Raw genomic sequence first — 12,563 nt, forward strand, 5'->3', positions numbered from 1 at the left:
TAAGTTGTTGATAGGAATTTTGTGTGTGTTTTTAAGTTTGTGTTAAATTCTCGGGAGTGAAATTATTTTTGGGATAGAATAATTTGATATTGAAATGTGGAGTCTATGATCAATGGCTATGGGAAATATTAAAAAAACAATAGCTATAAGCCGACCCGAACTTTGAATACCCTACAGAATTTGGAACGAATTTAAAACTTTTCAAAAAAAAATCCATTAAAAATTCTGTTACAACCTTAAAAATACAAAATGTACCCGTCATATTAGGGTCTAAACGACGCCTAAGATCTGCAAATTTTGTCATAAGCCATTACAATATTCAACTGCGAAACTTGAAAAGAAAAATCGGTGATTAAGGTACTATTATGTGGGGGCTATACCAAAATGTGGACCTACAGAGACACTTTTTTGTGTCAAAGGCAGAAGTATCCAATATGAACTCCAAATACCAAATTTGAAACAATTCCGCTGAATAATGTCGCTAAAATCGTCAAAATACCGAATATCGGGAGGTGCCCTTATATGACGGTTATACGAAGACGTGGACCTGCACAGACAAAATTTTGTCTTAGGCTGTAGTATTCATTACGAACTCCAAATACTAAATTTAAAAAAAAAATCGTTAAACAATGCCGCTATAATCATCAAAATACTGAATATCGGGAGGTAACGAGGGATGTTATACGAAGACGTGAACCCGAACAGACCATCTCCCGTCATATGCTGTAGTATCCATTACGAACTTCAAATACCAGATTGGAAACAATTTCGGTAAATAATGTCGCTAAAATCATCAAAATTCCGAACATTTGGAGGTACCGTTACATGGGGGCTATACGAAGACGTGGATCTGCACAGACAATTTTCTGTATTAGGCTGCAGTGTCTATTTCGAACTTCAAATACCAAATTTGAAACAAATCCGTTGAATAATGTCGCTAAAATCATCAAAATACAGAATATCGGGAGTTACCGCTATATGGGGGCTTTTTTCAAAAACGTGGACCTACATGGCCCATTTTCAATACCAAAAGTCCTGCAGACATAATATACATTTGAGTAAAATTGTATTAGTATACTTCATTTCGTTCGGAAGCTACAGTGATTTCCTCAGACGGACGGACTTCGCTAAATCGACATAGAATTTTATGCTGATCAAGAATATTTATGCTATGTGGGGTCTAAAATGTATATTTCGAAGTGTTACAAATGGAAAGAAAAACTAAAGATACCGTCCATACTATGGTAGAGGGTATAAAACAAATTTCCATTTGTCATAATATTTCTTTCCTCTAATAAAATTTAATTTCGGAATATTATTTATTACGAATCGATGAAGGAAAGGAAATTCGAATTTCTTGTCATTGTACAAATTTCAAGTAGTTCAAGAATTTCCCCCAAATCCCTTGACTTCCCATATACCATATATCGTCTTTTTTCGCTTTTCCTCCACAAATATTTTAAACAATAAACATTTTTGTAAGCAACATTGTTGCATGTTTATTTCTTATGAAATTTTATATATCGTCCAATTGTTGGAACAAAAATATATGTCACAGCTGCACATATTGTTTATTCCCAGAAGGCAAATTGATGCTTAGTTCGCTTTTTCTGTTAACCATAAAACAGTTTGGTATTTGAATTTTTTTTCTTCTTCGTTTCAAAGAAACTGAGGCGATAGTTGTTTTTCTGTTTAGTTTTTTTCTCGATTTGTTTGAGATTCCATTCATAATATCATTTATGATGAAGCAGCGGAACAATGATGCTTTAGTTTTGTATTCCAATTTTTGTTTATATTTTTATAGTAATTTGAGTATTTGTTTTTTTTTCGTGATGAAATTTTGTTGGATATTATTTTTTTGGGAAGATTACTGAAATTTTACGACTTGAAATTTATGTTTCGATTTATTTGTTGTGCTATATTTTTTCGTAAATTAATGAGCAGTTTTGTTTCAACCAAATCTGTTGTTTATTTTATTTTCAATTTTTAATACATATAAGCATTCAGTTTAGTTTTAGATCAATGAACCCAAAATGAATGTGGAAATTGAAGAAATGGTGGTCTATAAAAAAACAACAAAGGAATTATGTTAACTTATAACAAGTAAAAAAAACAGCAAAGTTTGGCCAGGCCCACTTTTTAATGCCCTTTAACATTTGCAAGGAACTTGAAAATTTCAGAAAACTTCCGGAAATTATCACATAAATAAAAAATATTATATGGACCTGTACGAAGACGTGGACCTCCTTACAAAATTTTTTGTCATAGGCTGTAGTACCCATTACTTCAAATACCAAATATGAAACAATTCCGGTGAAATATGTCGCCAAAATCATTAAAATACCGAGTATCGGGAGGTACAGTCATATGGGGGCTATAGGAAGACTTAAAACTGCATACGAATTCTTTTTTCCATAGGTTGTGATAACCATAAGGATCTCCCTCTCGAACGATATCGTGATTACAACAAACAGACGGACATCGCTAGATAATATACCCTCTATAAAATGGTGGAGGTTATAAAAATGATTGTGAAATCATAGGGCACTAATGGCAATCTATAAAATTTTATCAATATTTTGTATATCAATATTAATCGAATTTTATTAATGAATTTGACAGAATAATGTCATTCGCGGAGGGTATAAAAAGTTAGGTCCTTGTTCGAAATATATTGTTTATCCCAAACTGTCAATAGCAACACTATTTTCATTGATCAATATCTAAAATTATTTCACATTTTCCATCACAATTTCATATACAAATCCGTTTTACAGCGAAAATTTTAGTTTTTAACACACACCACCACCCATCAAAAGTGATATAATCTAATATTCTTAAGAAACGTTTAAGCACGCCATCAACATTGCAGAAATGAAAACAATAAACATGCCACTTAAAAAGACCATTCATTATATAAAAGGCGTTGCTTAGAATTCTAAGAATTGCTGACTGACTGTGTTCTACGATTTAAAGTCGTCATTGGGATTCTAGAATTTCATATGGTGGGATATTGCATGAAATTAAAGCAGAAATGAGTGTTTATAAATGGGGTAAAATCAAGTCATGTTGGAGGTTGACTGATTTTTTTTCTAAATTTTAACCAATAATGACGGACCCGAATAAACCATTATAAGGAAATACAAACAATCTACCTGGTACATTACCAGGAGGTTGAAACATAGGGTCAATTCCTATAAAATTGAAAAAGTGAATTTTCTCATAACAAAGTAATGAAGGTTGTGAGCGCTCGGGACTCGAAATAGATAAAAATAAATAAAACAAAGACTTGGGAGAACTCCTAATGTTTGTAACTTTCTTGTTCTTTGGTCAAATTGTGTAGTTTGGGTTCTCAGTTGCCCAATACATACAGATCAGAAGAAAGTACCATTAAGTGAAGGTCCTGGCAACAATTTCTAGACATTGTATCTGCCAATTAGTTTTAAGAAATCTGAGGCAGTCGTGCCAGATCGATCGATTCTGGCAGACGTCCATATTTGCAACCGAATCGGATTTTAATACACATCTGGCAAAACATCACTGGAATTATATTTGGAACCCCTTACAATATTTTTAAAGGCTCATTGTTAAGGCCTCAACCGCATACGGTAAAAATATGCCTCACTGAAATACCGGGTAAATACCACATCAGTCTCTTATAAACAACATATTGCAGATTCAAGGCGGTTTGGTTCTTTATAAAGAATTTTTTCGTTTAGATCTTTTTTTATGGAAGATCCAGATGATCTTCAAAAAGATCCAGATAATATAAAAAAATAAATAAATAAATAAAAAGCTGTGTAAAATGTAACGGCATATATACCCCACCTTGAAAAGGAGGGAGGGTAACTTTTTCATTCCGTTTGCAACATCCCCAAATTTTCGTCGCAGTCCCCATAAAATATATATATTCATAATCAGCATAAAATTCTAAGTCGATTTTAAATTCTAAGTATTAAAAATGTGGTACATCGGTTCTCGTTTTGGAATAGCCGTCATATAACGGTACCGCCTGTTATTATTATTATTATTAACATTATTATTAATATTATTATTATTGTTATTATCATTATTATTATTATTATTATTATTATTATTATTATTATTATTATTATTATTATTATTATTATTATTATTATTATTATTATTATTATTATTATTATTATTATTATTATTATTATTATTGTTATTATTATTATTATTATTATTATTATTATTATTATTATTATTATTATTATTATTATTATTATTATTATTATTATTATTATTATTATTATTATTATTATTATTATTTTTATTATTATTATTATTATTATTATTATTATTATTATTATTATTATTATTATTATTATTATTATTATTTTTATTATTATTAATATTATTATTATTATTATTAATATTATTATTATTAGTATTATTGTTATAATTATTATTATTTTTTTTATTTCTTTTGTTTTTGATGAATTTTCCAAATTTTTTACGGATTTGACTAAAAAGTGATATTTACACTTCATAATGGGTTCTAGCTCCGTTGGCGAAACATTGCATGCATAGGTCCACGTTTTTGTATAACCCCCATATAACGGTACATCCCGATATTAAGTATTTTGATGATTTGTGCCACATTTTCCACGGATCTGTCTAAAAATTGGTATTTGTAGTTCATTATGGGTTCCAAGCTCCGGTGGCGAAACATTGTATGCACAGGTCCTCGTTTTTGTATAGCCCCCATATAACGGTACATTTCAATAGTCGGTGTTGGTTTGATGATTTTTGCCACATTTTTCCATTGATTTGTCTAAAAATTGGTACTTGTAGTTCATAATGGGGTCTAACTCCGACGGCAGAACATTGAAATTTTAGGTCTACGTTTTCTGTAGCGCACATACAACCATTCCAACATATACTAGGTATTTTCATAATCCTAGTCACATTTATCAAATTTGGTATTTGAGAAACTTTGGTAGATGGCAATCCTTTAAGTAAAAAATTGTCTACAGAGGTTCCCGTCCTGGTATGACCCCCATGCAAAGGCCTCATCCACTTTATGGTTTTTTGAAAAATTTAACAGCATTATCCAAACGCTCTTACTGGTATTTGTAGTTTAAAGTGGAACACGTTTGAATTCAGATACTGTTATATTAAAATGTCTTCTTTTTCCAAAGGTGGAGGGTATTAAAGTTCGGCCCGACCGAACTTAATGCTTTTTTACTTATTTTTTTTTTTTTATTTATTTATTATACAGAAATAAGTTCTATATATGGACAATTTAAGATAAATCTGAGCCTCTCAATCCAATGCATGTTTCAATATTTTTTGAGACTTAAATGAACCCTATTCCCGTTTTTTATTTCTTTGAATTTAGGTTTTTCGATCACTTTGTCTGAGAAAATTATATAAAATTAGAGCTGAATTACTAGATATAGTTGTTAGATACAATTCTTGGAATGATATACTTAATAGTGTAGCAATTGCATTTTTTATAATTTTTTGTCATATTTGTCCAAACGAGATTTGAGTAAAGTACCCAAAAAAATGTTTTTTTTTTTGTTGATATTTCGTCAGCACCGGATTTGTTTCTTTAACAAATTATTATTATATCAAGGAATTTCGATCAATATTTCAAAGTCTGAGCCCTTCAGGAACCCCAAATTTGGTATTTGTCGATTATCTGCCCCAACTTTTTTTATTACACAAAAGTCATTTTCTTTTTGCATATGTTCTCTATGTTGGAAATATATTATATAAATTTTAGAACACTCGTATCCTCATTTTTTCAAATTCTGCAATTTTATTCTTACCTACTTAAAAAGGTGAATGAATCTTGCATCGCGTTGCATATTTTAGGTGCTTTCAACACATCTTTGATATTTTATTAACAACAAAAACTTTATTATTACATTTACATTGAAAATGTTAATAAATAAATTAAAATTTAACATAAAAGAACAACGCAAGTAAATTCTGAAGGTTGTAAATAATTAAAAAGAAACAAGTGCTGCAAGGATGTTTTAATATAAACAAAAGGGAAAAGAATGTTTGGTGTAAACCATCGGGAAAAAGAAAGAGCACGAGAGAGCGAGAGCAATAACCGCATTTGGCATGGCTTTAATTAAACATCAGTAGACCGTTAAATAGAAAATAATTGAAACAAAGAAACATATTTATGTTGTTCGGTAATTTATTGCAGCATTTGTTTATGAACATTTATCACAACTAAACAACACAAATAAATATTGGAAATTTTTTGGGAACTCTTTTTTCACTGGTGTAGAATAAGCAATTTAAGAGATATATACCTCCATAATCATTTTTTAATGGCAAAGAATTTTTTTAATTATAGACGATGACTAGTTCGGGAGAACTTTGTTTATTGGTTCTTAGTTTTTTGTGTGTCATATATTTTTAAAAAATCTTTTGCCATGTTTTGTCTATATTTTCCAGAAATTATGTATGACAATTATTTCGATTGCAAAATGTTGTCTATAAAGGTCCAAGGCTGTGGCATTTCGGCCAGATTGGCTTTAAATATTTAAATAATTTAATCAAATTCGACCTAAGATATTCGAATATATTTACTGACGATTTTTAGATAATCTCTTCTTTGTCAATTCCAAGAATATATATACGAAATGTATATACGAAAATTTAAATGCTAAATTAAGGTCTCAAAGGCTTTCAGCAGATGTATCTTCTCAATATTAAACTTTTGATATGGCTCATCTAGTTATACTCTCAGCCACATGGCTAGAGATGAGTATCATTTGATACGGTCAAAACGTATCTAGTCGAAACAACGAGTTTAGACCCTAAGTCCCTTTGGACCAAATCCGTTTCAGGACATTTGGAGTTGATTTTGCGATGTTCGTCCGTCGAACTGTTTGACTGTCTGGTGCGCACGATAACTTTCGAAGGGAGTATCCGATTTGGTCCAAACTTGATACATCGTAATATTTTGCCAAACTTAGATCGAGTTCGGAGATGGGCAATATTGGTCCACTCCTTCTCCCTCCTCACCCACAAAATGTTGTAATTTTCAAAGAAAATATTTAATAGAACAGAAAGACAAAGGATGATACGATTTTGCTCCAACTTTGCAAATCCTAATATTTCCATCAGTTCGGGTGCGAAAATGGACAATTTCGGTCCACTCTTTCCGATACCTGCCCCACAAAGGGTCAACATTTTGAATAATTATTACTCTTATAAAATGAGATGTAAAAGCCCGATTGTCTTCAAATTTCACACATCCCTATATGTTTATGAACCCAAGGTCTGATGTTAAAATTACATATATCCCTCCCCTCCTTCTGGTACCTCCCCCACGAAAGGTCGAAATTTTCAAAAAAAAAAAAATATTTTTTTTTTCTGCACAGAAAGAGAAAGGATAACCCGATTATGCTCCAACTTTGCAAATCCTAATATTTTCATTAGGGCTAGGTCCGGTGCAAAAAAGGACAATATCGGTCCACTCCTTCTGGTATCTCCCTCACAATGGTTCAAAATTTTGAATAATTATAACTCTCATAAAATGTGATGTAAAGCCCGAGTGTCTTCAAATTTCACACATGGTAGAGATCGGACCATTTCTTCTAGTACCTCCCCCCACATAGAGTTCAAGATTTTTAAAAAACAATACGCTGAAAAAAGCCAAACCAGCATCCAACTCTCTTCAAATTTTACACAAAAATATTTTTGCTAACTAAAGGTCTGTTGTGAACATAATATATGTGTGCGAACCCCTTCTGGTTCACAATTTTCAATACTTAAATCTGTCATAACTTGCGAAGCAAGTCAGCTATTCTTAACAATTTGCTATATCTAAATATTTCTCTCAACCAGAAAACTGTTATGAATATGGAATTTATGATTTCGCATAAAATTGGATAGAAATGTTCGATTTTCTTATAATTTTTCCAATACCAATATTTTTATCTGTATGTAATGAAGTACGAAAATAGAGCACTTCGGTCGACTATATCTGGAACCTCACGCACATTTTCTAAAAATTATCATATATCTCATATAAAGTGAAGGAAATAACCAATATGGTCCAAACCTGGCACGTCGCAATATTTATATCATATTTATTTAAGTTCCATACGAAGTGGACAGTAATAACCCACTCTTTCAAAACCCACTCCATAGGGGTCAAGAGATGGAATAATCTTAACAGAACTCAACATATTTTTAAATAATCGAACATTGGCTGAGCGTATACATCTGTCGGCAAAACCGACCGATACTTGTTATATGTTTTATTTACTTTTAAGCCTGCTGAATATAAACAGATTTTTTTATTTTAGGAAAAGCGTGGAAACTTACCTTAACTTGATAGGAATTCAAACGGGTTTTCGGCAACAGATTGAAAGATGAAAAATCCAAGCGACGTGAAAAGATTCCATTGCAACCAGATGTAGAACTGCAATATAAAAAATATAAGATAACAATTAGTCAAATTAAAAATATATATAACAAAAATAATTTAAAAATAATAACAATACATTGACCACATTTTGCGGCTTAGCTTATTGTCTGAAATATTATTATAAACATTTAATAATTCTAAAATAAATCCCCCTATGGAAAAGTATTGGAAAATTACAAATCAATTCAATGATGATGATCTACCAAAAAACCGCAGCAATAAATATTTCCATATTTATAAACCAAAAAACAAACGAAAAGAAGAACCCCAACGAAAAACACAAAAACCCAAAATAATTCCCAAATTTTATAACGAGTTCGAAAATAAACACAACAATAGATAAGAAAGCTTTGAAATTGAAAATTAAAAATACAAAAAAAAAAAAAAATGCAAAACAAATAGAAAACGAAAAGGCACAACAGAAAACCACAAAAAAAAACTAACTCTTCACAATGTGTTTTCTGTTGACGTTGGTGTGTGGTGGTAATATGAGCGAATTTAACCTTGACATTGAATTATTATAAGTTTGAGTGAATGTGTGTGTCTGACTTCTAACTGACTGACTGTGCGCGCTTTTTATACATATATTTTTTTATAATTCGGTTAATTCATTCCACAGCACATTAGCAATCAGCACAGGCAGCAGCAGCAACACCATCACCAGCAGCTAGCTAGCTAAATGACGCTATGTCGTTGTCAGCTATCAAACAGCAAACAACTAAACAGCTGGTGGGGCCTGACGCCGCCGGCCAGTAATAGAAATAAAATATATATATATATACTATAACAACAATAAAACGTTAGCAGCCATCAGTTTAGGAAATTTTAGGGAGATGGTATGATGATGAGGAGAAAGTATAGATTAGGTAAGGGGTACTCTTCAGAATATCGAAACAAAAACAAAGCCAAATGAGCAAATAGAAATATCAATGCATTCCCCACTAACTGAGGAAGGAGGGATATGCAACTAGTTCAGACGATGAAAAAACTATTCAGGCTTCTTATAGACGGAAGATATCTTCCATTGCAGGCGGAATGTATTCTTTGGGAAGACCTTTTAAAGAGATTCAATACACTTTTTTTGGAGGAGTTTTTACGAAAAAAAAGGCGATGACGGTCTTCTGTAACAAGGGATCGGGATTCTAGGGAGAGTCTATAGCAAGTATATTCTATAGAAATCGAGTAGAGCTCAGATTTTCTCGTTTTTACTCTGGAGTGAAACATATTCGAGAGCGAGAGTGCTCAAAGAGTATGACATTCACAAAAGTTTACTCCGCACTCTTGTGGTTTTTATGTGGGTGTTTTACTCCTTAATACGAGTGTGAGTCAACATGTTTGAAAGAGAACAACAGTCTACTCTAAGAAAAAAAATTGATTGCAGGTTAGTAAGAAACAGGTTTTGATGTGTATATAGGGGTTGTTTGAGTCGTTAAAATCATCACAATACCGAATATCGGAAGGTACCGTTATATGGGGGATATACGAAGACGTGGACCTGCACAGACAATTTTTTGCATTAGGCTGTATTATTCATTACGAACTTCAAACACCAAATTTAAAACAATTACGGCGAAAAATGTCGCTAAAATCATCAAAATACCGAATAATGGGGGGTTACCGTTATATGGGGGCTATACGAAGACGTGAACCTGCACAGACAATATTCTGTCATAGGCTGTAGTACCCATTAAAAAGTTCAAATACCAAATTTGAAACAATTTCGGTGAATAAAGTCGGTTCGCTGTTACGAACTTCAAATACCAAATTTAAAACAATTCCGGTGAATAATGTCGCTAAAATCATCAAAATACCGAATATCGGGAGGTACCGTTATATGGGGGCTATACGAAGTCGTAGACCCATTAGGAACTTCAAATACCAAATTTGAAACATTTCCTGTTAAATCACCGAAATACCAAAAAAAAGGAGGTACCATTATATGGGGACCTACATCACCCATTTTCAATACCAAAAGTCCTGCAGACATAATTCACATTTGAGTAAAATTCTATCAACCTACTTTATTTCGTTCGGAAGCTAGAGTGATTTCCACAGACGTATAGCCTAACGGACATCGCCAAATCGACATAGAATTTTATGCTGATCAAGAATATATATGCTTTGTGGGGTCTCAAATGTATATTTCAAAGTGTTAAAACGGAATGACAAACTTAATATACCCTCCATATTATGGTGATAACCTTAGGACATCTTAAAATGGGTTTTACATTTTAAGAGTCTTTGGTAGAAAGGAACAATTTTGAAGTTTCTTGAAGGGCTTCTGCAGAAAGATTGCCTTTGGATGCCTTCTATAAACAAGAAAACCGCTAAAAAATGTTATCTTAATATAATTGCCTTGCTAGGTTCTCCCTCTCTCAAAAAAAAGAGGACTAAAAGGTATTCTCCCTCCCTCTTTATTTCTCTCACTATCTATGGAAAGACTTTTACATATTTTCTACATGTACTACAACAATTTGCCGACGTTATAAAGTGATAAACGACTATCGTCGTGCCTTACAGGACATTTCTGTCGGTCCAATATATGTACCAATGGATTGCTATTTAATAGTATTATTGGTAAAAATTGAAAGATTCAGTGCTTTTCTTAAACTTTCCATTGGTACCCATATTGGACAGGCATCAACGAAGACACAGTGACCTATTGAATTATCTCGGTACGAGTTTCCGTATCCTTTGTTAATGCCAATTGATAATAATAATCATTATATTGTTATGTGCTAGGTAAAATATGCAACTTGTGTCTTTGCTACTCAAATTTGCCAACAACTTGACATCAATGTCGAGGCTACAAAATTCCCCAACTTTTTGGACCTACCCTCGGTGAATACGGCAAACAAAATAGCTCTACATTTTGTTTTTTTGGGCAAATATTTAAATACCCAATAACAATAAAGAAAAGAGTAATAGTGAGGTAATTATAAATGGGCAAAAATGCGGGAGGGGCGGGGGTGAGTTTGAAGATCATACACGCGCTTTGAAAAATGTTTTTTTTTTTTTTTTCAGACAGTTGATAGAGTCATTCATTGTTACTTCGATGGGCACCGCAAGGCGGGAAACAAACATTGAGCAGTCATCATCAACAGAATGGAAGAATATATTTAATTTTTTTGCTGGTGTTAAGAATTAGGGAATGCACGAAGAATGTCGTCGTTGTGTGTCTTCTGCATTCTTAAATAGCTAAAAAAAAATCAAAAGAAAAAAAAACAACAAAATTGAGAATAAAAATCCAGTCAAATTGTAAATTCGCGTGTATCGTTTAATGTCAGAACGTGAAGTGCTTTGCTTAGCTGTGTAATAAAAATTGAAATGATATTTGATTTAAAGAGGAATGATTTTTTGGGTTCAAATGTCGAATGTTAGAAATATAAGGAGATCAGCTTCGGTCTCTAGTCAAAAATGATTAATAATTAAAATATTGACGGAGCATTACATATAGCTTTTAGTGGTTTAGTTAGCAGTGATTAGTAGGGAGTGGGTTCTGTTGAGGCAATATCAAACTCTAGCTGTAAGCTTGGTGATGAAACAAAAATCAGATACAATTGAAAACATTAAACCGAATATTGAAAGACAGAAATGGTTTTTGGAAGTGAGATAATTAAGTATTTTATTATTATATACGTAGTATGGAGGGTAAATTGGGTTTGCCATTCCGTTTATAACACATCGAAATATACATTTTAGACCCCACAAAGTGTATATATTCTTGATCAGCATAAAATTCTATGTCGATTTAGCGATGTCCGTTCGTCTGTCCCTCTATCCATCTGTGGAAATCACTGTAGCTTCCGAACGAAATGAAGTAGGTTGATAAAATTTTACTCAAATGTGTATTATGTGTGCAGGACTTTTGATATTGAAAATGTTGATGTTGGCCCACGTTTTGGTATAGTCCCCCATATAGCCGTACCTCCCGATATTCGGTACATTGATGATTTTAGCGACATTATTCTTCGGAATTGTTTCAAAATTGGTATTTGAAGTTCGTAATGGATAGATACCACAGCCTATGACAGGAAATTGTATGTGCAGGTCCATGTCTTCGTACACCCCCATATAACCGTACCTCCCGATATTCGGTACTTTGATGATTTTAGCGACATTATTCTCCGGAATT

At 32.3% G+C, this 12,563-nt stretch overlaps 1 protein-coding gene across 1 annotated transcript in view; it reads right to left on the bottom strand.

Annotated features, from left to right (window-relative positions):
• LOC101898988 (headcase protein) overlaps window positions 1–12,563 on the bottom strand; it is a 389,567-nt gene that overhangs the window by 231,096 nt on the left and 145,908 nt on the right. Inside the window, exon 3 of the mRNA XM_005178123.4 lies at window positions 8,326–8,422. Coding sequence (XP_005178180.2) covers window positions 8,326–8,422 — 97 coding nt within the window. The remainder of the gene's footprint in view (window positions 1–8,325; window positions 8,423–12,563) is intronic.

Source organism: Musca domestica, unplaced genomic scaffold (genome assembly GCF_030504385.1).
Source record: "Musca domestica strain aabys unplaced genomic scaffold, Musca_domestica.polishedcontigs.V.1.1 112, whole genome shotgun sequence".
In the NCBI taxonomy this organism is placed as follows: Eukaryota; Metazoa; Arthropoda; class Insecta; order Diptera; family Muscidae; genus Musca; species Musca domestica.